General features: G+C 51.3%; 2 protein-coding genes across 7 annotated transcripts in view; one reads left to right on the plus strand and one right to left on the minus strand.

The window, feature by feature from the left end:
• The window catches only part of CYTH3 (cytohesin 3), a 96,441-nt gene extending 80,002 nt beyond the window's left edge, over positions 1-16,439 (plus strand). For all 3 annotated transcript variants that reach the window (XM_087417536.1, XM_087417535.1, XM_087417537.1), the window contains 8 exons: positions 4,665-4,745; positions 6,180-6,292; positions 6,520-6,668; positions 6,928-7,039; positions 12,551-12,627; positions 12,703-12,774; positions 12,879-13,033; positions 13,261-16,439. In XM_087417536.1, coding sequence (XP_087273662.1) covers positions 4,665-4,745; positions 6,180-6,292; positions 6,520-6,668; positions 6,928-7,039; positions 12,551-12,627; positions 12,703-12,774; positions 12,879-13,033; positions 13,261-13,333 — 832 coding nt within the window. In that variant the 3' untranslated portion in view covers positions 13,334-16,439. The remainder of the gene's footprint in view (positions 1-4,664; positions 4,746-6,179; positions 6,293-6,519; positions 6,669-6,927; positions 7,040-12,550; positions 12,628-12,702; positions 12,775-12,878; positions 13,034-13,260) is intronic.
• A 179-nt stretch (positions 16,440-16,618) lies between these two features.
• The window catches only part of USP42 (ubiquitin specific peptidase 42), a 42,779-nt gene continuing 37,050 nt past the window's right edge, over positions 16,619-22,347 (minus strand). For 3 of the 4 annotated variants that reach the window (XR_015548612.1, XR_015548610.1, XR_015548611.1), the window contains 2 exons: positions 18,787-21,453; positions 16,619-17,655 (listed from right to left, as the gene is read on the minus strand). Coding sequence is in view for 1 of the 4 variants with exons in the window: in XM_087417534.1 (XP_087273660.1) it covers positions 18,823-18,830; positions 21,152-21,453 (310 nt within the window). In the remaining 3 variants the exon portion in view is untranslated. The remainder of the gene's footprint in view (positions 17,656-18,786; positions 21,454-22,347) is intronic. The other variant, XM_087417534.1, reaches the window with a different exon arrangement.

The raw sequence follows: 22,347 nt of genomic DNA on the forward strand, positions 1-22,347 counted from the left end.
CTAACTATCAGGGAAATGCAAATCAAAACTACAATGAGATATCACCTCACGCCCGTCAGAATGGCTATAATTAACAAGACAGGAAACAACGTGTTGGAGAGGATGTGGAGAGAAGGGAACTCTCATACACTGCTGGTGGGAGTGCAAACTGGTGCAGCCACTATGGAAAACAGTATGGAGATTCCTCAAAAAATCAACGATAGAACTATCATATGATCCAGCTATTCCACTGTTGGGTATTTATCCAAAGAACTTGAAAACACCAATTTGCAAAGGTACATGCACCCCTGTGTTCATTGCAGCCTTATTCACAATAGCCAAGACTTGGAAGCAACCTAAGTGCCCATCAAGGGATGAATGGATAAAGAAGCTGTGGTATATATACACAATGGAATACTACTCAGCCATAAGAAACGATGAAATCCAGCCATTTGTGACAACATGGATGGACATTGAGGGCATGATGCAAAGTGAAATAAGTCAGAGGGAGAAGGTCAAATACCGTATGATTTCCTTCATTAAGTAGTAGATAATAACAACAATAAACAAACACATAGGGACAGAGATTGGATTGGTGGTTACCAGAGGGGAAGGGGGGAGGGAGGAGGGTGAAAGGGATAATTGGGTACATGTGTGTGGTGATGGGTTGTAATTAGTATTTTGGTGGTGAACATGATGTAATCTATGCAGAAATAGAAGTACAATGATGTACACCTGAAATTTTTACAATGTTATAAACCAATGTTACTGCAATAAACAAAAAATTAAAAAAAAAAATAAAAATAAAAAAAATAAACATGGAGAAAAAAAAAAAAAAAGAACAAGACAAGGATGACTGCTCTCAGCACTGCTATTCAACATGGTGCTGATAGTTCTAGCCAGGGCACTTAGGCAGGAAAATGAAATTAAAGGCATCCAGTTTGGAAAGGAAAAAGTAAAAATTTCAGTCACGTTGCAGGATGCAAGATCAATATACAAAATTCAGTATTTCTGTACAGTAGCAGTGTGCGAGCTGAGAAGGATGTTAAGAAAACCAGTCCATTTACAATAGCATTGAAAATAATAAAATACTTACAAATAAATTTAACAAAAGAAGTACAAAATTTTTACTCTGAAAACTGTATGAAATATTGAAAAAAATGAAAAGACCTAATTAAATGGAGACATCCCATGTTTGTGAATTGGAATACTTAATATTGCGAAGATGGCAGTACCCTCCCTCCACAGTGATCTACAGATTTAACACCTGCCTTAGCAAAGTCCCAGCTAACTTCTTTGTAGGAGTTGACAAGCTCATCCTAAAATTCATTTAGAAATTCAAGGGCCCAGAATAGCCACAAGAATCTTGAAAAAAAAGACAAAGTTGGAGAACTGACTTCCCAATTACAAAACAGACTAAAGCTACACTAATCAAGATGGTGTGGTCCTGGCATAAGGATGACATACAGGTCGTGGAATAGAAGTGAGAATCCAGAAATAAACCCTCACATTTTTCTGTCAAATGATTTTTGACAAGCGTGCCAAAACAATTCAGTGGGGGAAAGAATAGTCTTTTCAACAGATGATGGTGGGACAACTATATATCCACATGCAAAAGAATGGCATTGGACCACTCACCATATACAAAAATTAAGATAGATCTAAGACTATAAAACACTTAGAAGAAAATATAGGGGTAAATGTTTGTGACCTTGGATTAGGCAAGGGTTTCTTAGATGTGACACCAAAAGCACGAATAGCAAAAGAAAAAAATAAGTAAATATCATCAAAATTCAAGACGTGTGTGCTTCAAAGGACATCATCAAGAAAGTGAAAAGACCACCCACAGAATAGGAGAATATATTTGCAAGTCATGTATAAATCTGATAAGGACTTATGTCTAGAATACATAAAGAACTCTTACAACTCGATAATAAAAAGACATAATTATAAAATTGGACAAAGGATCTGAACAGACATTTCTTCAAAGAAAATACATAAATAAGCATATGATAAGGCCATAAGCACAATGGCCAATAAGCACATGGGAAGATGCTCAACGTTGTTAGCCATCAGAGAAATGCAAATCAAAACCACGATGAGATACCACTTCACATCCGCTAGAATGGCTATGATAAAAAAAAAACAGATAATAAATGCTGGTGAGGTTCCAGAGAAATCAGAACCCTCATATGCTGCTGGTAGGATATAAAATGATACAGCCACTTTGGAAAGCAGTTGGCATTTCTTCAAAATACTAAACTTATCATGTGACCCAGTAATTCTACTCCTAGGTATATACCCAAGAGGAGTGAAAACAGATGTCTGTACAAAAGCATGTGCACAAGTGTTCAGAGCCACATTATTCATAATAGCCAAAAAAGTGGGGACAGCTCAAATGTCCATCAACTGAGTGGATAAATCAAATGTGGTGTGTTCGTACAATGGGATATTATTGACAATAAGACGAAATGAAGTACTGATACGTGCTACCACGTGGATTAAAACATTAAAAACGTGATAATAGAAGACAGTCAAAAAAGACCACATATTGTATTATTCCATTTATAGGAAATGCTCAGAATAGGTGAATTTATAGAGACAGAAAACAGAGAATGTTTGCCTGAGGCTGAGGGGAATGTGAGGATTGGGAGATGATGGTAAAAGGATGGGGGCTTTCTTTTTTGGGAAATGAAAATATTCTGAAATTGGTTGTGGTGATGGTCACACAAATCTGTGAATATACTAAAAACAAGTGAATTGTACACTTGAAATGGGTGAATTGTATGGGAATATGAATTATGTATCAACAAAGCTGATTTAAAAAAAAGAATTGAGCAGTGTCTTAGGAGTTGTGACACCTAGTCTAATAGGACGTGCCGTGAGGGCCAGAGTCTGCGTAATTCTCGTCATCCTCTGGCAGATGTGCGACTGTGGGGATGAACTATGACACTCGTATAATGCAGTCTGGCAGTTCATATAGTCAACCAAAACTGAGTGCCTGCAGATTTGGAGTTCCAAAAAACAGTAAGTTCCAAGTCTGTGCCAGGCACTGTTTTAGGCACTTGGGTGGTGTGGGTAAACAGGTGGATTTGTCCACTTGTGGACCTACATTCTGCTGGAGCAATACAGACAATACATGAATAAGCATAATAAATGAGAAAACCTGTGTGTTAGCAGGTGATCAGGGCTAAGGAGGAAAGGAAAAGTGGGAGAACATAAGGGGCACTGGGAGAGCTGGGAGGCTGGTTTGCGGTGATGGTAAGAGGTAAGATGGTAAGATGGTAAGAGGTCAGGTTGTCTCACTGAGAAAGTGATGTTTGTGCCAGGATGTGAAGGGCAGGAGGGAGTGAGCCCCGCAGGTGTCTGGGGAAGAGCAGGTCAGGCCAGGGCCGGGGGTGGGGATGGAGTGGAGATGTGCTCACCCCGATGGCTTCCGGGCTCATTGCTAGGAGGGAAATAAAGGGGCATTGGAAGGTTCGCATCAGGGGAAGGACGTGGTCTGATTCACCTTTAAAACAATCCCTCTGGAGTAGAATGTCAGGCGGTGGGGGTGAACAGGAGCGGAAGCAGCACGACCAGCAGGAGACTTAATGGGAACCAGAGACGAGCTGCCATCAGCAGAGCCGGGAGAGGGTGTGGGTGGAGCAGGTCTCAGGGGCCGGTCAGCTGGGACTGGTTGAGCTGAGGCTCCGCCCTGTGGGTGGGGCAGGTGGGACCAAAGCGTTTTGCTGGCTTGGGGTGTCCTTACTGTACCTCGAGACCAGGGCTATGGGAACGGCTTTGAGTTAAAAATCCAGTGAAGCCAGTTGTTGCTGTTGTATCGTTTCCCTTTTTGTTCTCATCTTTTACGTTTATGTAAAACTTTACACCTTTTACTGTGTTCTCACATGTAGTTGAGTTTTGAAAAGCTAATTATTAACGTAAGGTATCATTTCTCCTTCAAACCTTCCTTTCTGAGCCCAGTACTGCACTTTCTGGGTTATGACCCTGGGGGGTGTCTTCACCTCTCTGAGCTTCAGACTCCTACCTGTGACGTGGGAGTGATCTTAGCGCCTGCTTCACGCTGTTTGAAGACTGAGAGAGAAGATGCAACAAGTACGTGGGGCAGGGCTTTACACTGAGCACGTGGTGCCCCAGCGTTGGCCTTGGTAGCTGGTGTTGGGCACCAGCTTGGTTGGTTGGCAGCTTGGTTGACCACCAAGATAGGGTGGTCTCCATACCCTGATTCTTTTTTTTTGCTGAGGAAGATCCACCTGGAGCTAACATCTGTTGCCAGTCTTTCTCTTTTTTTGCTTGAGGAAGATTAGCTCTGAGCCAACATCTGTGCCAGCCTTCCTCCACTCTATGTGGGTCACCGCCCCAGCATGGCTGACGAGTGGTGTAGGTCTGCACCCAGGATCCAAACCCGTGAACCCGCGCCGCCAAAGCAGAGCGTGCCGAACTTAACCACTACACCACAGGGCCGGCCCCCCCTTATCCTGATTCTTAATGGTTGTGAAGTAAACTCGTAATATCCTGCTGAGTCTTCTTTGCACTAAACCTAAAAACAAACGTACCATGAAAAATATCTTAAAGTCATATGAAATCAAAAACCACAAAAACTTGCTTTAGGAAATATCTTTCTTTCAATATGATTGAAATAATATGCAGTGGGCTGTAAACACATTTCCTTTCTTTCCTAGGGACGAATTTAATATTAAAGTTCTTCAGGCTTTCGTTGAGCTCCATGAGTTTGCAGACCTCAACCTTGTACAGGCCTTGAGGTGAGTATTCCGTCCCGTGCTGTCAGAGAAGGAGGGCCGGCAGGGTCCTGGGGCCTGGGCAGGAGGGTTGCTGATCCACTCCAGGTGGCCGGGAGGGCCGCCCGCGTCTCGGGGACACAGGCACTCCTCATTTCAGGCGGTCTCTCCAGAACCGCACCCGGGACAGGGGCTCACGCTCGCCTCGTTGTGGCCGCTGGTTCTGCGTTCCCCTCGCAGTTCCTTTGTTTTCCTTTATTTTTAATGACATTTGGCAGATGTATGCATGCTTTCTTCCCACTTCTGCGGCGTGGTCTCAGTGCCGCCCAGGCACAGGCCCGCTTCCTGCCACATTTGGCCTCGAACAGCAACCATGTGGATGCCCAGCGTGTGCCAGGGAGGGTGTGGATTTCCTGCCATTGGAGGCCACCTCTAGTCCCAGTCTCATCTGGGAAAGCCAGGCATCACTGGGTGTCATGAGAGTGGACGGCTCTCGGACACCCTCATGCGGCCCTGAGTTAGGCCTGCCGCTGGAGCAGAGGGGCCGGTGCCGTCTCTCCAGACGTCCACTCGAGTCACCCTCCTGTACGCTCTCCTCTTCCTGCACCGCTGAGGATCCAGCTTCCTTCCCTGGTGTCCAGGCTGAGGCCCCAATGGCTGCGCCTCACGCCTGATCAGCGCTGGCTCTCCATCTGGTCTGGGTCCTGGAGGGGAGGAGCCCTGAGCCCACCGCCCAGCGGCTGTGGGGTCCCTGCTGTGAGCGAGCCCCTGCCTGCCCTGAGGCTGGGAAGCATGTGACCCACCATGTTGTTTGGTCCTGGTCTCGGCTCTGCCCTTCTAGGCTCTGCCCCGGCGTGAGCTCTTATTCCTTGTGGCCGTCCCTCAGCTGTGGACTGAGGTGGCAGTGGCGTTGCTGTCTGACCCTTGCGCCCGTGTGCTCAGAGCTGGCCTGGGCTGAACAGTGTGGTGACAGGTGTGACTCCTGCAGCTGGGATTCAGGAGTTTAGATTCAGTTTTTGAAAACGCTGCGTCACAGAGAAGTGCAGGCCTGGTGTGTCGGGGTGCGTCTACAGTGCAGTCATGGCAGCCAGGATGCTGTTTCTTTTAGCTGGTTAGTCTCTGGCCCAGAGCCACAGGGATTCCTGCCTAGCTCCTGCAGGTGTGGACATCCAGCTGGCCCTGCAGTGGACGGCTGAGGGCAGGTAGCTGCCCAGTGGATCCTCGGGCTCTGCTGCCCCGCAGTTCCCTGTCATCCCTCTGGCGCCTGTCCTGTCCGATGGCCCACGTGGTGCTCGCCCCCGGGGAGTTACCTGGTCAGGTCGGGGGCCTCTCGACGGCTGAGGCATCACCTGCACCGACTGCACACCTGCTCCGTGCACGTGGTGTCCTCCCTGGGGCCGGGCACGTGAGGCTGGGGCCGTGGAAACACGCTCATTCCCTGGGTTCGTTTCTCTGCAGGCAGTTCTTGTGGAGCTTCAGACTTCCCGGGGAGGCTCAGAAAATTGACCGCATGATGGAGGCGTTCGCATCACGCTACTGCCTGTGTAACCCCGGCGTCTTCCAGTCCACAGGTCAGTGACAGAGCTGCGGCCCCGGCCCCTTGTCAGAGCCCCAGGGTTTGTGTCGTGGACCTGCCTGCTCTGAGCCGGGACGGCAGCCAGGCCCCCTCTGCCCACTCAGGCATCCCCAGGGCCGTGCCACCCACACGCATGGATCTGCCTCTTACATAGAAATTCTAGACCAGCTTCTCGGCTTCACAGGCCCTGAGCGCTCCCTGCCGCCCTCTGACCTCTTTCAGACACGTGCTACGTGCTGTCGTTCGCCATCATCATGCTCAACACCAGCCTCCATAACCACAACGTGCGGGACAAGCCCACGGCCGAGCGGTTCATCACCATGAACAGGGGCATCAATGAGGGAGGGGACCTCCCAGAGGAGCTGCTGAGGGTGAGCTGCTCCCGGCCTGCTTCCTGCTGTGTCCTAGCCTTCTCCCTCCTCCTCTCTGGCCCTTAACTTGTCCTTGGCGCTCAGGAGTGTCACATTCTGCCCATGACCTTGGGCAGTGCCCGTTCATTTATTTTAAAGTGTCTTTAGAGAGCCCCGTGGCCTCCCTGGTCCCGCTGGGCCTGATGCTGCTTTTCCACTTGGCAGGGAGGGAAGGACGGGTCGTCTCTCCTCAGTGGGCCGTCACTTTTCCTCCTCGCAGAACTTGTACGAGAGCATCAAGAACGAGCCATTTAAGATCCCGGAGGACGACGGCAATGACCTGACGCACACCTTCTTCAACCCCGACCGCGAGGGCTGGCTCCTGAAGCTGGGTGAGTGGCGGCTGGCGGGGCGGGACCGCGCTCCTTGCCCCCAGCCCAGGGCACCAGCTCCCGCCCAGTGCCTTCCGCGCTCCTCCCAGCGAAGGCCCCTGACCAAAGGCGGGAACGTTACCAAGAATGCGAGAGGCCAAAATCCGCTCTCGGCGGCTGGCCGCCCGTCCCAGACTCGCTGGCTGCTGCTTTGAATCGTGCCCTGTCTGAACGAGGCGATCCTGTCAGTGTCTGTGGCCGAGAAGGACGCCTGGGCTGCACGAACCTCCCAGAAAACTGCTCAGTTAGTGTCTAGATAAACCCAAGGCAGTTTTCGGTACAAAAAGCAGGTGCACTGGCCTCTGAGAACCTGCGTGCCTTTCTGTTGGTTTGGTGTGGCTGATTTTTGATGAGTGGTTTAAATGTGCCTTCTTATTGTTTCCCTTCTGCCTGTGGCTCCCACCTTTCTGTTCTGTGACGGGCTGTCCCTGCTTGTTCTGCGTTAGGAGGTACGTACCCAGTGGCTTCCTGCCCTTCCCCAGCTGCTCATTCCTCTCTCGGTTTCTCTCCTCCGTTGGTTCGTGTGAAGCTCTGATTTGTGGCTGCCATTCATCTGACCCATGTGGCTTTGGACTTGCTGGGGTTAGCGTCATGCAGGGTGCAGAGAATGCGACACCCACACTGCGTGGCTGGGCGAGGAGTGGCCAGAAGGCCAACCTTTCTGCTCCCGGGACCAGAGGCGCATGGGCGCATGGGAATGCTGTGTGGGAACAGGCTCGCTCCTCTGTCTGTAGGGGCAGCAGTGAGGTGGCTAATAGCCGGCTGCCTTCCTGCAGTCTCACCAGTCGCCCCTCATACTAACCCAGCTGCGCATGTTTATATCACCTGTGGAGCCAGTCCACACGCATTGTACAGGCTTCCAAGCCATTGAGAATGAAGTAGAATAGCCTTTTGGTTTTCTAGGCAATTCTAGGTATTGGTAGGGGTTTTTTGACTCTAGGGGGTTGGGATTTTTGCTTTACTGTGACATTAGAGCCTGTGAGATGTGACAACTGTGTATCATCCAGGCACTTTGAGAACAGATTGTAAGACACTGAGGCCTATGAGAATTCTGGTGATTTTGTGTTTTTAATTGAGGGGAGGAGACACGGGCATGGTGACAGTGTAGCAGGCGTGGGGGTGTGCGCCACAGGTCTGCTGTTACAATTTGGGGTCTTGCTCTGTTTTTTTCTGGCCATGCTGAGGTTTGGGAGAGTTCTGGATCTTTGCCTAAAAGCCCAGAACCATAGCCTTGGACTTGAGTGCCTGAGTAACCCGGGAGATGACGTCACACCTGTGGTCCTGGGTGAGGGCAGAGGGTGCAGCCACAATACCAGCAGTTGCACGTGGGCCTTCCCGTTCCTGCATTGCCAGCAAGTGCCCCTCTCGGGACGGGGACAGTGCAGGCCCGCCTGGCAGCCAGTGGGGCTGCGGCTGGCTCTCAAGACAGAACAGAGTGAGGGAAATGAAGGTCCAGTGGCTTCTTTTCCAGCCTGTTTTCTGGCTGAGCAGATAAGTGGGCCTAGAAATCAGTGCACAGAGCACTCCTAGGAGCTGCAGAGCTGGCTGGCCCTGGTGAGGGCCTGAGTAGCCAGAGGCAGCTAGATGTGGCCTTGGCACGGGGGACAGCGGGGGGCCTTGGGTCTGCTCCTTCTGTGCTCCTACAGCTCCTGCACGTGTCTGTGTGAAGGGGGGTCCCAGTGCTGGTGTTCTCGTTGGCGGCCACAAAGCTAGTGATGCTGGTGCTGCTCAGACCTCGAGCCCGCTGGCCTGGTGATGACCGGGAGCTGTGGCCCGAGAGCCTCAGCAAGGCCGCCACTGCCTCTCGTGCCCAGCAGCCTCTGTATCCACTCTGTCCTCAGAGCTATTCCTGTGCAGAGCGTGGGTTCCCAGTGGGCTGCTGTCTTCAGGGCTCCCGCCCTGCCTAGCAGCACCAGCCCAGGTGCCCGGAGACCCTCTGCCCACAGTCCTCCTCCCAACAGGTTTGAGGATGGCTTGGCCACCAGAGACTGGGGATGTCAGTCTCTGAGGACAGGGAGGCAGGAAATCTGCTGGAAGTGGATGCTGAAGAGGCATTGTCGGCCCTGGGCGTGGTCCCTGCCCTCAGCTCCAGGCACCCCCCTAGCACAGGACGGACACGGGCCTGGACACAGAGGTGCGTGGCTGGGGGCATGAGACAGGCGTAGAGAACAGAACATGTGCTCCACGCACCTGCTCAGATAGAAAAGGGAATCGCAGTGTGACTTGCTTAGTTGTTTCTCATCGTAGATTTAGTCTTAGGGCAGGTGGCCCTTCGCAAGGCTTGGGTGCTTTGCGGGAGCGTAGGAGCGTTGGTGTCGCTTAATGGTCATCAGGGAAAACCTTACAATACAGCAGTCACTGAGTTTTGAGAACAAATCAGTTGTATTAAAAACAGATAGGAATGTGGGTCAGAGTTGAGCTGTCATGCGTAAAAAAGTACATGTTGCAGGTGTGTGTGTGTGTACTCTTTGTGGGTGTGTTAGGTGTGTATGCAGGCATGTGCCTGGTAACAGCCATGAAAATAGCGGGAACTGTGCAAAGAGCACATGGAGAAGCCGGGCTCCTTTCTGCAGGCACGAGGGCTGTGGGTGTGTCCCTGTCTCCTGAAGCTCAGCCAGAAGCACATGCGTGAGCTGAGCCTCTCGGTCTCCCTGCCGCAGAACCTGCTGTGGCTCTGACACCAAGGGCCTGACCCCCTGGCCCTTGCTGGGCTCACCCGCGGAGCTGAAAGGGGACCCGGGGTGGACTCAGGGGCCTCAATCTAGATGCCCGCAGCCCCTGGCCTGCAAGGCTCCCCTGGCCCCGAGACCTGGACCAGACTTGGGCTCCCCGAGACGTGCCCCTGAACTCGGGAGCTGTGGGCCAGGAGCCCAGGTGCAGAGCCGAGAGGCCTTCCTGGCAAAGCCACCTCTCCTGGCAGCTGGCGATCCAGGGTTGGTGATAGGCATGGGGCCTGCGGGCGAGCAGAACACACAGGCGGCCACCCAGTGACAGGAACACCGAGGGAAGAGCAGGCGCTGGACAGACGGACACGCAGGGCTCCTGGGAAGACACTCTGAGAAATTGCTAGTGGAACTTAGTGGCGGGAAGGTGCTGGGAGGAGTGTCAAGGCTCAGGCCAGCGTGGTGGCTGAACGGAAGGGCCAGGGCCCGGAGACGAGAGCCAGGAGGAGGCCTTGGAGGCCGTCTGAGGGGTTTGGCTCTTAGGCTGGGGGATTGGGAACCTTTGGGGGCTTCAGGCAGTGAGAGGTGGGATCAGTTTATTTTTTCAGAAGATGCCTCAGGCTGCTGTTTGGGGCAGCCGTGGGGCTGGCGTGGGGCAGGAGGGCGTCCTGGCCCAGCACCAGGGCAGCTGGGGAAAGGCTGCAGTGGAGGGAGGCGGAGGGAGTTGTCAGTGACTCCTTCACAGTGGCTCGGGGCTGAGGGGACGTGCCTGGGGAGAATCAGCACTGTCCCCTCTCCCTGGAGGACTTGGGGACAAGGCAGAGTTGCCCCGAGGGTCTCCTGGGCCCCCTCCATGTGAACTTGGGCCTCCCTGTAATGCTTCAGTGGAGGTGGGGGAATGAAGCCCAGCTGAGACCAGGATCACCATGTGCCCTGTGGGCTGCTGACGCCTGGCCCTGTTCTGGGTCCTAAAGGGAACAAATAAGAGGCCCCGTCCAGTGGAGAGTAGAGGATTCCAGTGGAATGCTGAGAGAGCCCTGGTGAAGCTGCACACAGGGGTTTGGAGAGCAAGAGCCCAGCTCTGGGGTTAGAGATATGTTGGGGGGTGGGGATGTGGCTCCAGGCTCAGGAGCAGCTTGAGCAAAGGCCCTGGGGCACAAAGGCACGAGCTGGGGGGCTGGGCTACGGTCTAGGGCCAAGACGGGTGCAGCAGGAATTTTGGAGAAGCACATGGTCAGACCCTTCTGACAAGGGCTGGAAGTGAGGTGGGGGAGCCCAGGGGAAGTCAGGAAGAGGGGAGATGCGCCTGGACTTTCCTTCTCAGCATGCCGAGGCTCCTGGTTCGGGCTGCCTGAGGCCATCAAAAGGAGGAAGGATGGGGCCACCCGGGTGCTGCAGTGGTTAAGTTTACATGCTCCACTTAGGCGGCCCAGGGGTCACAGGTTCGGATCCTGGGCGTGGACCGACGCACTGCTTGTCAAGCCATGCTGTGGCAGCATCCCACATATAAAGTGGAGAAAGATGGGCATGGATGTTAGCTCAGAGCTAATCTTCTTCAGCAAAAAGAGGAGGATTGGCAACAGATGTTAGCTCAGGGCTAATCTTTCTCACCAAGAAAAAAAAAAGGAGGAAGCATCAGTGAGGCGGGGGTGGGGGTGGGGGTCCCCAGAGGGGTCTCTGAGGGCCCATCCAGTGGTGCCAAATCCCAGCAGCCGGGGCTCCCTCCCTCCCTCCCCGAAGCCAGGTGTCTCCCCCGCCTGGATCTCTGCAAACATCAGAGGTCAGGGAACCCTCGTGCCTCAGCCCTGGGATGACCTGAGGGCCGACAAATGTCCCTTCATGTCCCCCTGTGACCCACGTGACCTTCCCTCATCCTGTCTCCACGCGTCTGTGTGGTGACGGGGTCTGTGACCCCTCAGCCCTGACGACACTCACCTGCTTACATGTTGCAGAGAAAGGTTGGCAAGCTCACCCCTGAATGTCACCACGGTCACGTTGGGGAGCCATGGGGCAGGGAGAGGCCTCTGACCTTGTGCCCTTGTGTCGCTTGACTCTGTTACCATGTGCATGTTTTTCTTTTTCTTTTTTTTTTTTTCCAAAAAAACTTCATGTCAGAAACACAGGGCTAGAAATTGAAGCCAGTTTGTCTCTGCTGAATATTTAAGGGTAAAAAGACTGTGTTCTGTCGTGAGAGGCGAGCAAATGCAGACAGGCTGTGTGTGTGTGTGTGTGTGTGTGTGTGTGTGTGTGTCCGTCCATGCGGGTCCCAGATCTTGTTAAGAGCTTAATTCAATCTAATAATTCCCTGGGCCAAGGAGTAATAGGTTTTGATGGATCCCAGGGCCGCCCAGAGTGCTCAGTAATGTGATAAGGGCGGCAGTAACGGGATTAAGTCCCAGGCAGGCCGGAGCGCGCTGACTTCATCCTCCTGTCATTTCCATGTGGGGAGACTGAGCCCATTCATCACCACTAACTCTTCCAGGAAGCAGATTTGGGAAGCGACTGAGTTATCTAGCTGGCCGTGGAGAGGGCGCGGGGCAGGCCTGGGGTGGGGGTGGTGCATGCGGGGCCCCGCAGCCGTGCGCCCACGGGTCGCCAGGCGGCGAGAGGCCCGAGTGCCCAGGCCACGCGGCCTGCCCAGGGCTTGGCTGAGTGTTGGGTGGAAGGTTGGAATTTTCACGAGGAAGGAAACGTAAAGCGAAGCTTGGCGTTTCTAAAACTCCAGGAATTAGTGTAGGGCCGGGCCCCGCCCTTCGGGGCTGCAGACCCCCGCCCGCCCCGCGCTGACCCTCGAGGCCTCTGCTTTCAGGGGGGCGCGTGAAGACCTGGAAGCGGCGGTGGTTCATCCTGACCGACAACTGCCTGTACTACTTCGAGTACACCACGGTGAGTGGGCGGGCGGCGGGCTGCGCGCGCCCTGCGGCCTCGAGCTGAGGGGGCGCCGTGGCTCTTCTCTCCTAGGACAAGGAGCCCAGGGGCATCATCCCGCTGGAGAACCTCAGCATCAGGGAGGTCGAGGACCCCCGGAAACCCGTAAGCCGGCTCTCCCTTGCAACTTCTCTCCTCCCAGCCGGCTTGGAGCCTCACTCGCTGGGGCCCCGGCGGGGAGTGACGACCCCTCTCCCTGTCTCCACCAGAACTGCTTCGAGCTTTATAACCCCAGCCACAAAGGGCAGGTCATCAAAGCCTGTAAGACGGAGGCTGACGGCCGGGTGGTGGAGGGCAACCACGTGGTGTACCGCATCTCCGCGCCGAGCCCCGAGGAGAAGGAGGAGTGGATGAAGTCCATCAGGTGTGTGGAGGCTCAGAGCCCGGGCCTCCGGGTCCGTTGTCTGGGGACGGTGCAGTTAGAGACTGAGAGAAGATGCGTGTCCACACGCGCGCCTGTGCTTGTGCGTGCGAGAACTGAGCCCGCTGCCTGCAGACACGCGGAGCCGCCGCTCTGCTCCTCCCGCCTCCCTTCCGGGGCGGGAGGGCCCACACGCCAACCTAACCCAGACTTTTTCTTTTTTTCCCCAGAGCGAGCATCAGTAGGGATCCTTTCTATGACATGTTGGCCACACGGAAAAGGAGGATTGCCAATAAAAAATAGAGCTTTCCTGGCCTGAACAGGTAAAAGAAAGAACCAAAATCCCACAGCAGAGAGGGACTGGGCCCTCCCCGGGACGCCCTGGACCCCGTGGGCGTCTCGGGAGGCAGTGCTCGCGGCTTCACGGGGGCCACTGCTCTGGGGTCGCCCCGAGGCCGCAGGAGCGCGTCTGGGATGTCATCAGCCGGTGAGCGCCCGGAGCCCTCCCTTCTCGCCGAGCCGCCCGCCCGCCCGCCCGCCCGCAGCAGATGTCCGCCGCCGCCCTCCTCGCAGTCGCCGCCCGGGACTCTGACTCCGGGTCGGTTCCGCCGCAGGGAGCCTCGCTCCCACCAGTGGTGCCACGTGTGCTCATCGTGGCGGTGCTGACCATTCTAGAAGCCGCCGATGTATAGCAAAGCAGGAAAGGAAAAGCTACCACTTTTTTATTCAGAGTTTTTTTCCTCAGATGTATACGATTATAGCTTTTATATGCCTTTTTATATTCTGAAATTATTATGAGAGATACTTTCTAACAGTAGTATTTTTAGAATGGCAGCTATAAGTTTAACTCCTGGACACAAGTATGTACTGTGCACTGAAAAAAATGCTATATATACACATGTATGCAGCGCCAGAGGCGGGCGGGCCGGGGCGGGGCAGGTGCTGTGTGGGGCCTTCCTGTGAGCGTGGGGCGCCCTCATGGCTCCTGATGGAGCGAGGTGCCCCATGTCCGTGAGGGCGACACGCACTGGGCAGGGCCATGGCTCCAGGTGTCCAGGTCCCCGGGACCTCGCACCAGCTCAGACTTTGTGGCCCCACACATACTTTCTAAAAAGGCAAATCATTAAAATACAAATTATGGTTTTGGGTGTTTATCCTGTAATTGACTCCCAGCACAGGTAGTCTAGATGTTGAACCAGATGAAACTGCTAATATTTGACTGGTTTTGACCCCCCACAAACAGCAGTTTTATGGTTCAACTGAACACGTGGTCCAGACTGGCTTTTGACCACTGTCTTCACTGTTTAAAACCTTTTGGCAAAATGAACGCTTATTTTACTGACCTGATAATAATTTGACCAGATTTCTTAATGTAATGTATAGAAAGATAGGTAATTAGAAATAATCTTATTCCGTGTTTTCAGAGATTTAATCTCCCATTGTGAGGAGGGAGAGCTCAAGCTGTGGGAGGAAGATGGGTGGCACTTAGGATTTTCTGTAAATAGTTTAAAACCCCAAGTATCTGCTGGTGGTGGAACTTGTGAAGATCCACGACTGGGAGGTGGGCGGGTTGCCACTGGCTTACGGTCGGTGCTCAGTATGTTTGCTGAAGGGAGGCTGCCTCTCGGGCCAGCGCATCACAGAACCAGACCGAGGGGCACACGTGGGCGAGGCCGAGGGGCTCTGGGCTGGGACAAGACGCTGCTGTTCCTCAGGACAGGGCCAGGGGCAGGTGCCTTTCTTTTTATTGGGAGCTTGATTTCCGCTGCCAGGACCCCTGCATACAGCACATCGGACCCCCTCACCCACGTGGCTGTTCCCCCCCGAGGTGCCTCCCCCTGCCCCATCTGCGAGCACACCCTGAGTTTGCACCCTGCAGAGGTCGTTAACTCCTCCTATGCGAAATGCAAGTCTAGAAAGGAACACCTCAGCCTGTCGGCACTGCCGTGGAGACTTCCACAGAAGTTCCTGTTCCTATGCCTTGCCTTGATGCGGAGCCTGTGGGCTGTGGGCCCCTGGCCCCCTGCAGCTGACCTTGACGTAGCTTTAAGTCACACTAGACGGCGGAGGGCTCTGAGCCCATGACTCTCTGACATGCATCAAACTGATTTTTTTGGTTAATTCCCAAGCTTTTAGGCTTTGTTACTGCACCGATACCTCAAATTTGAAACTTTAGTTTTTGAGAAAGGCAAGTGGGCATTCTTGAAATGCGACTGGTATATATGCAACTCTGGCCTCCAGTCTTCCATGAAAACAGAGAAGCTGCCTGGACCACCAGACCACACACTGCTGACGCCGCCTCAAGCGGCCCCCAGCCAGGATGGCCCGCGGGCTGCTAGATCAGTATTTCACGTGGAAAAACCAGTCTCTGTCTCCTTTGTCTGACCCAGGGAGGACCCTGGGGATTCCAGGCTTTCTGTCTCTTGGGTTTGGCCTCAGGTGAGGTTGGGAGAAGCGAGCATCAGGGACACTGTAAGAATCTGTTTCTCTGGGTATCTGTGCAGGCGCCCACCTGGTGGCCAGTTCCCCAGGAATGATGCAGAAGGCCATGGTGCTTAGAATCTAACTTGCCATCAGTGTTACGTGCAATCATCTAATTCCGGGTTTCATTGTGATGACAGTATTAAGCTGACAGGCAGACAACTGTCACTCCTGCTAAGCCCTCAGGCAGGCCCGGTCCAGAAAACCCACCAGGTTCAGGGGCTGTGTGAGGCGGGCCTGTGGCCGCAGGCCTAGTGGCCTGAACCTCAACGAGTTCATGTTCATCCTTCCCCCCACCCCCATGTCTGCGCTCAGTCCTTGAATCGGTCGTTCCAACTCTGGCCAAAGACAAGCTTTCTCCCAGAGACAAGGGACCAGAGGCAGTAAAGGGGTTGGTGGGTGGGAGGCGGCGGCTTCCACAGCCCCACCAGCCTGTTAACGTGAGGTGTAATTGGATGACCCTGGACCCAGACAAGCAACAGTGTCTTCAGGATCACAGAACATTTTTGAGCAGTTTAATGTGGTACCAAACTGAATCCAAATAGGAGCTATTTATAGATGAAGCAGCATTTAATGCTTCATAAAAAGCAATGCATACTTTTAAAGTTAAAGTGCGTATATCTGCATAGATGTGCTTTGCCGAGAAGTTAGGTCTGTTCTAGACCAGAAACCACATGTTGTGATTTCTCATTTTCTTATTTTTTCTTAGAAAACATTTCTATTTACAGTAAATAGTTAATATGTAAATAATGTACATATATATTGATTTCTGCAGTGTTTGTTATTCAATGTATATACTCCCACAACTTGCATGAAGAAATATCCTATATTGATATTTTGTTGTAAAGTAAATAGTAAAATTGGAGGGTGTATGGCTGTCAAATTGCAAATACTGTGTTCACTAAATAAAAATCAAACACACTGTTAAGATTGTGTAAGACTTGGTTCTTTAAAATAGACTGTCAGGTCCAGCAACCCCCTCCGTGCTGTGTGCACGTCCAGGCCGGGGGAGAGCTGGAGGCTTGACCTTCAGGGGTTTTAAGGCAGTGAATGCGACAGGAGGGAGGAAGTGAGAAAGGTCTGTAAGCAGACGGGGAAAACAGCAGTAAAAAATAAGACACAAGATGTTTGATTTGCTGCCATTTATATACTATATAAATTTTACATGCTGTATATTTACAGTGGGGCAAGTGCTTTTTTAATCTTTAAAAAAACAAAGATCAAACTTTAGACATTTCTGAACAACACAAACTGTATAAACCATACAGATTATTCAGATACAAACTGTATTAAATACAGTTTTCCCCACTCCATCTCCTGATGCAGGACCAGTGAATTATAAGTGTATCACAGTTTGATAGCATATCCATATTAAAAATAAAATCACAGTATGATTTTGTCTGTAACTAGAAACTTTAAGGGACCAAGCTGACAACTCAGACTCCAATATCATAGTCAAGACAAGAGACACTGTATAAAAAAGTGTTATGTAATAAAAACATACTGTAGGCTTTACAAATAATGTTTGGATTATACATTCATAATGTAAATACTCATCATAACTGGTAAATTGATTGGAATAGTTCCACAAAGTTCAAAAACAGAACTTGTCTATAAAATACATCTTCAAATCTTGAATACAACTAAAATATGAAGCAAATTAGTTTCTAGTATCAGACATTACAGAAAACACACTGCTCTCAAAAGTCTCGCTGAGAGCTTGTGAATCTTTAAATAAGTCTTTAAATTAAATATACACACTGTCAGTTTGTACTTTTAGTAATTCCATGGTTTCCCGGTTGGTCTTGCACCGGCTGTCTAACTAACTTGGAGGAGCATTACATGGAATACGAGTGATCAACCTGAGTCTGTGATTAAGCAGCATTTGAGATGTTCTAGTCCAGGGCGTTATTTTCAATGTGGTTTATATACAAGGTATTTTACAATGGTCAGCAGTTGTAGAAAGTGTTCATCCATTTGGAATAAGGGTAATTAAGAAAAGGTAAAAACTAAAAAAAAAAGTTCTCCATGGTAAAATCTGTACAGTATTTACTAGAGAAGCACCACGCAGATTTGAACAAAGTTCTTTTCTATATTTATAATTTAAGCTGGGTTGGGGATGGCTTCTGTTGAACACGTTGAATCTGAAAGACAAGAGGCGGCAGGCGTTAGGCAGGAACTTGGGAGACAAAGGGCTCGGGGAGTCCCCAGCGGGCGGGGCCTCTCTTCAAAACACTAATGATTTATTCCTAGGTTCCCCAGGTCTTTGGGGAAGCTCTTCTTCCTTAGAACGCTGACCTTGCCTTCCTGAGTGGCAATAAGGGAACTGGGCAGTTCCGGACGCCGTGCAGAGGGAGCCGAAGGCAGCTCAGGGAGGAGGGCGCCATCTGCTGGGCGTGGACAGTGCCCGCCAGACCCAGACTGCCGCTAATCCGTGGCAATCCTTCAATTCCCTTTCACTAAGGACGAGTCTGATTTCTTAATTAGGTTTAGGTCTTTCCCTTGAGGGCACATTGATAAAGCATGTTAATTAACTGCAAATTAATCTTCTGTAGACAACTCGCTGAAATTCATTTAAAATCCCCTTCGCTGATTAGACGTTACACATTTGGACAAAACTCCCTTTCAAGAGCAAAATGGCTCCCTCTCCCCTTTACCTCAGCAAGTACAGAGCCCAAAACATAAATTACTGTCTCCTGGGGCCACTGAATGACATTCCAGTAGGAAATTACTTGATACTCAAGGTTCTGATCTGCTATAAAGCACCCAAACTTTATTCAACTAAAGCCAAGTCCTTTTCGTCTGCAGTGGTGGTGCGAGGTCACACGCCTCGGTGATTTCTAGTCTGCCCATGCGACTCGGTGCTCCCGGCCGGGCGCTGTGCCAGCGGCTGAGTGTGCACAGTGTGGGGTGTGCTACCCCACGTTGCCGAAGCACAGGGGCCGGGAGGGGGTCTGAAGGCACAGAGATTTCGATTCCAGGGGCTCCTCCCAGGCCAGTTACGTAGGTCTGGGCAAGGAAAAGGGCTTCTCCATCTCTCCATTTACCAAATGACTGTTGATTGGGGTGCTTTAAACTTTCCCTCATTTTCTTACAATGAGGGGAGGCAGGCGACAGAGTAAATAGCCCCCAGCGGAATTGAGGAGGAGAGGAGTCTCAGCACAGCTCCAGCACCCAGCCTGGAGGTCAGAGGGTCTGCCGCCCCTGCTCCCATAGTGCTGCCCGCGTGCCCTCAGTGCCACTACGATAATGAAACAGATAGGAAAACAGCTTACCATAACTAGTGAATTTTTTGTTTTGAGGCCAAGTTTTCAATCACCTAGAAAGCAAAGGTTAGGAAAGAGATTTTAATGATGGTTTTGCAAAATTGTTAGTGCCTATGCTGTGTGCTTGCATGAAGTGGTCACACTTAGAATCAGTTCTCAGTAGTTTACTGTCTGTTGCCTGAAATCACTGCTACACGAGGAGGAGCAAGGATATGCTGTCACGTAGCTACTTCTCCAAGGGCTTCACTGAAAGCAAGAGTTTGTGAGATGACCGAGGGCCGCTGGTCCCAGTGGAAAGCCGTACCCTCGGGGGCACAGTCCACTCTCGCCCCATCAAATGATCAGCATTTAACAGTACAGAGAATGGACCTGAGGCCAAATAAATGGAGAGTTTAATGGAGCCAGAGAACAGGAGTGTCACAGGAAGAGGTAAGTGGTCAAGGTACAAGGACAGAGGACATGTGGCAGACAAAGGGTCTGTCCTCAGCCAGATGGCAGGGATGCTTGGCATCGAAGGCCAAGCAGGCGGCCCTTCTTGGGGAGGACAGAATGGGACAGGCACGTGGGCTCCTCAGCCCGCTCACAGCAGAAGTGCTGGCTGCACACCCGTCGTGGGGTGCACTTGGATCAAGAACAGGAACACAGGGCCACTGCTCCACACAAAGCCTGACTGAGTCCCTGGAAACACGTGCCTGGGCCACCAAATGCCGCCTACCGAGGTTCGCACTCAACCTACTTTCCCCCCAGAGCCATCTCTTTGGGTGGGCTGCCACCCACTTGCACGGGTGGCCTCTGGCTGTGCTCCTTATGAGAGAGACCTGCAGCCTGAAGGGGAAGGAAGATTCTGGCAACATGTAGAATCCCCTGGGGCCCTGCCCAGTATGCACAACAGCCCCTCTCACTACTTCAGCCCAAGCACCAAGCAGAGGTCAGAAGGACTCAATCCTTACCAAAACCCCTTCTCCAAACTGCTGAAATGTTCATGGGAAGCCAACCTGAAAATGCATATACTGATTTCTTTAAAAACACACAGAGCAAATACCACTGCAGCTTCACCTTTTGCTGGCGGTGGCAGTTCTCCTCATCTGCTCCCTGCCACACCGAGTGCCCACAGCGCTTCCCCTCCGGGGGAACATTCTATCCCTCATGTTACCTGGTTCTCCCCTAACGCCAACTCTCTGTGGGGCCATCTGTCCCTCCTCAGTCAACAATCACACACTGACTGTGGGCCACCGGAGGGGATGGGCCTGCCCCCATAACACACGACATCTCACCCAAACCCAAGACACAGTTGAGAACCAAGAGGCCTCTGTGCAACCAAGGTGACATGTCAGTCACGACATGGCACCTCAGGTGTCTAGGGCAGGGGTCGGCAAACTTTCTCCACGAAAGCCCAGATGACAAACATGTTCAGCTTTTTGGGCCATTCGGTCTCCTTGCAATGACTCGCTCTGCTGTGTGCACCAAAGCTGTGAGACGCTGTGTAAACGAGTAAGCTGGGCTGGGCTCCAGTGTAACTCTAGACACTGAAATGTCAACTTCACGTAATTTTCATGTGAAACGAAATGATGTTCTTTGGACTTTTCCAACCACTTAGAAATGTGAAAGCCATTCTTAACTGGCAGGCCGCACACAGACAGGCTGCAGTTTGCCAAGCCCTGCTCTCCGTCCCTGGCTCCTACACTACACCCACGCCCAACAAGTGCAGCACTGCCCTCCAGAGCCAAAGGCCACCGAAGCAAGTGAGAGAGGAGAGGAGCTGCTTTAAGGGCAGTCGGAGAGTAGAAAGGGCTACGAAATTACAAGGGAAGATGGAGTTGTGCAAAGCAGCCAGGAATGCAAGCCAGCCCAGCCGGCAGAGGCCGACTCCTCAGGAGCCAAAGCCCCCAGCACAGATGCCGCAGAGGCATCGCTCGGCCAGGGGCCACCGGCTGCTGTGCCGATGACCGAAGTCATCACACCGAGTTTCCGGTTATACTCAGAATGCTAGAGGTTTAAGGATTTAGGAGAGAGAGAATATACTGCAAAAATACTTCTATCAGAAATGGCTTAAAAACCAAAGTTCTGGTCCTTCATGAGACAAATACTCAGATACCCAGAGCCATAAGTTCCAGAGGGCTGATGACAGAGGTTCTGCTGGGCCCGGTTCCGTGTGACTCGGGTTTTCAGTAAATGCTAAGGGATCAGTGCTAAACATCCAGACCACGCAGCTGAGGCGCGTCTCCGTCCAGGAGTCGAGGCCGAGGGAGCAGAGTGCCGGGGCTCGCAGGGACGGGCACCCTTTCACACCATCGGAGCTTTTCTTCCCCTGTGTTAATCCCCTCTTCCAACAAAAACAGTTCCTATGTTCTTAATTCCGAGTATCTCCTCTTACCCTGGCCACACTCAGACAGATGACACCTGTCATCCCTGCTTTCCATCCTGAAGTGTTTTGTTTTCTCACAGAAAGGTCCAACACCTTCCAGAGGCAGGCCATCGGTGAGGAGAAAGCCACCGTCAGTCCTCCGGAAATGGTCAACAGTCTCATAGCTGGCGGCCTTCCGTAAGTGTAGTTCTGAATCTTTAACAAAGTCCTCTGATTTCCTTGAGTGTCTCTTCTTTTTCTTCTTCTTTTTTTTGTGTCTGTGGAGGTCAGCATCAGAGTATGCTACTGAAAGATCTGAATCCTGCTGATGCCTGCAGAAGAAGCAGCCAGAATTCACACCACCAAACAAACACAAAGCCACCTCAAAGAGAACTGGTCCTTGGCTTTTATACCCACTACTGTGGACACTCATTATACAAACACAGGCAAAATTCTTATCTAATGAAAAATGTGTTTTTTGTTTTCATTATAATAATTTCTTAATTCCGGGGTCATAAATTCACCAACTTCAACCCACCATTGCCTTGAGCTTTGCTCAGGAGCTAAGGTATTGGCTAAAACACAAGAAGGGGGATTTTGCTAACTTTTCTTGAAACTAGGGGCTGAGGGAAAAAATATTTTTGCCAGGTGTTTCAGGCACACAGGAGGGAGGAGGTGAATGATTAGAATTCTTTTCCCTCAAGTAACCACTGTCTGTTTCCCTATGGCCTTTGGTAATCTCTTCCTCAGAGATGTCACATGCATACTATAAAATGTACAGTAATTCTGTTTGTGCTGATCCATCTCATCACGGATTAAGTCACTTTCAAGACAACCACCAACCAATTTAACTTTTTAGAAATACGAAAACAAATTTTCCAATTAGATTTCAAATTGAGAAATGGAGACAGAAAAACAGACGAAGGCAACAAATGATGCATCTCCAATCAAAGAGCAAAAGGACGGCGGCCTCCCATTTTCTGCCCACCTGGTAGTCACTGAATTCAAAGAAAGGCTTAACAGATATGAAAATAAACTACATCAGACAAATAAGAACATTAACACCAATCGTGAAGTCAAAGACTCCCAAGTTTTCATTTACAGAACATTGCACACTTACTCCTAGAAGTTACAAGGCATTAACTGCAAATGGCAATATAAAATTCTGAAAAATGAGGTTTTCAGGCATTTTACAATACCATGAAACAAGATATAGCTTAAAAGCA

The sequence above is a fragment of the Ceratotherium simum genome, chromosome 26, assembly GCF_057802395.1.
Source record: "Ceratotherium simum simum isolate JZ-2026a chromosome 26, ASM5780239v1, whole genome shotgun sequence".
NCBI lineage: Eukaryota > Metazoa > Chordata > Mammalia > Perissodactyla > Rhinocerotidae > Ceratotherium > Ceratotherium simum.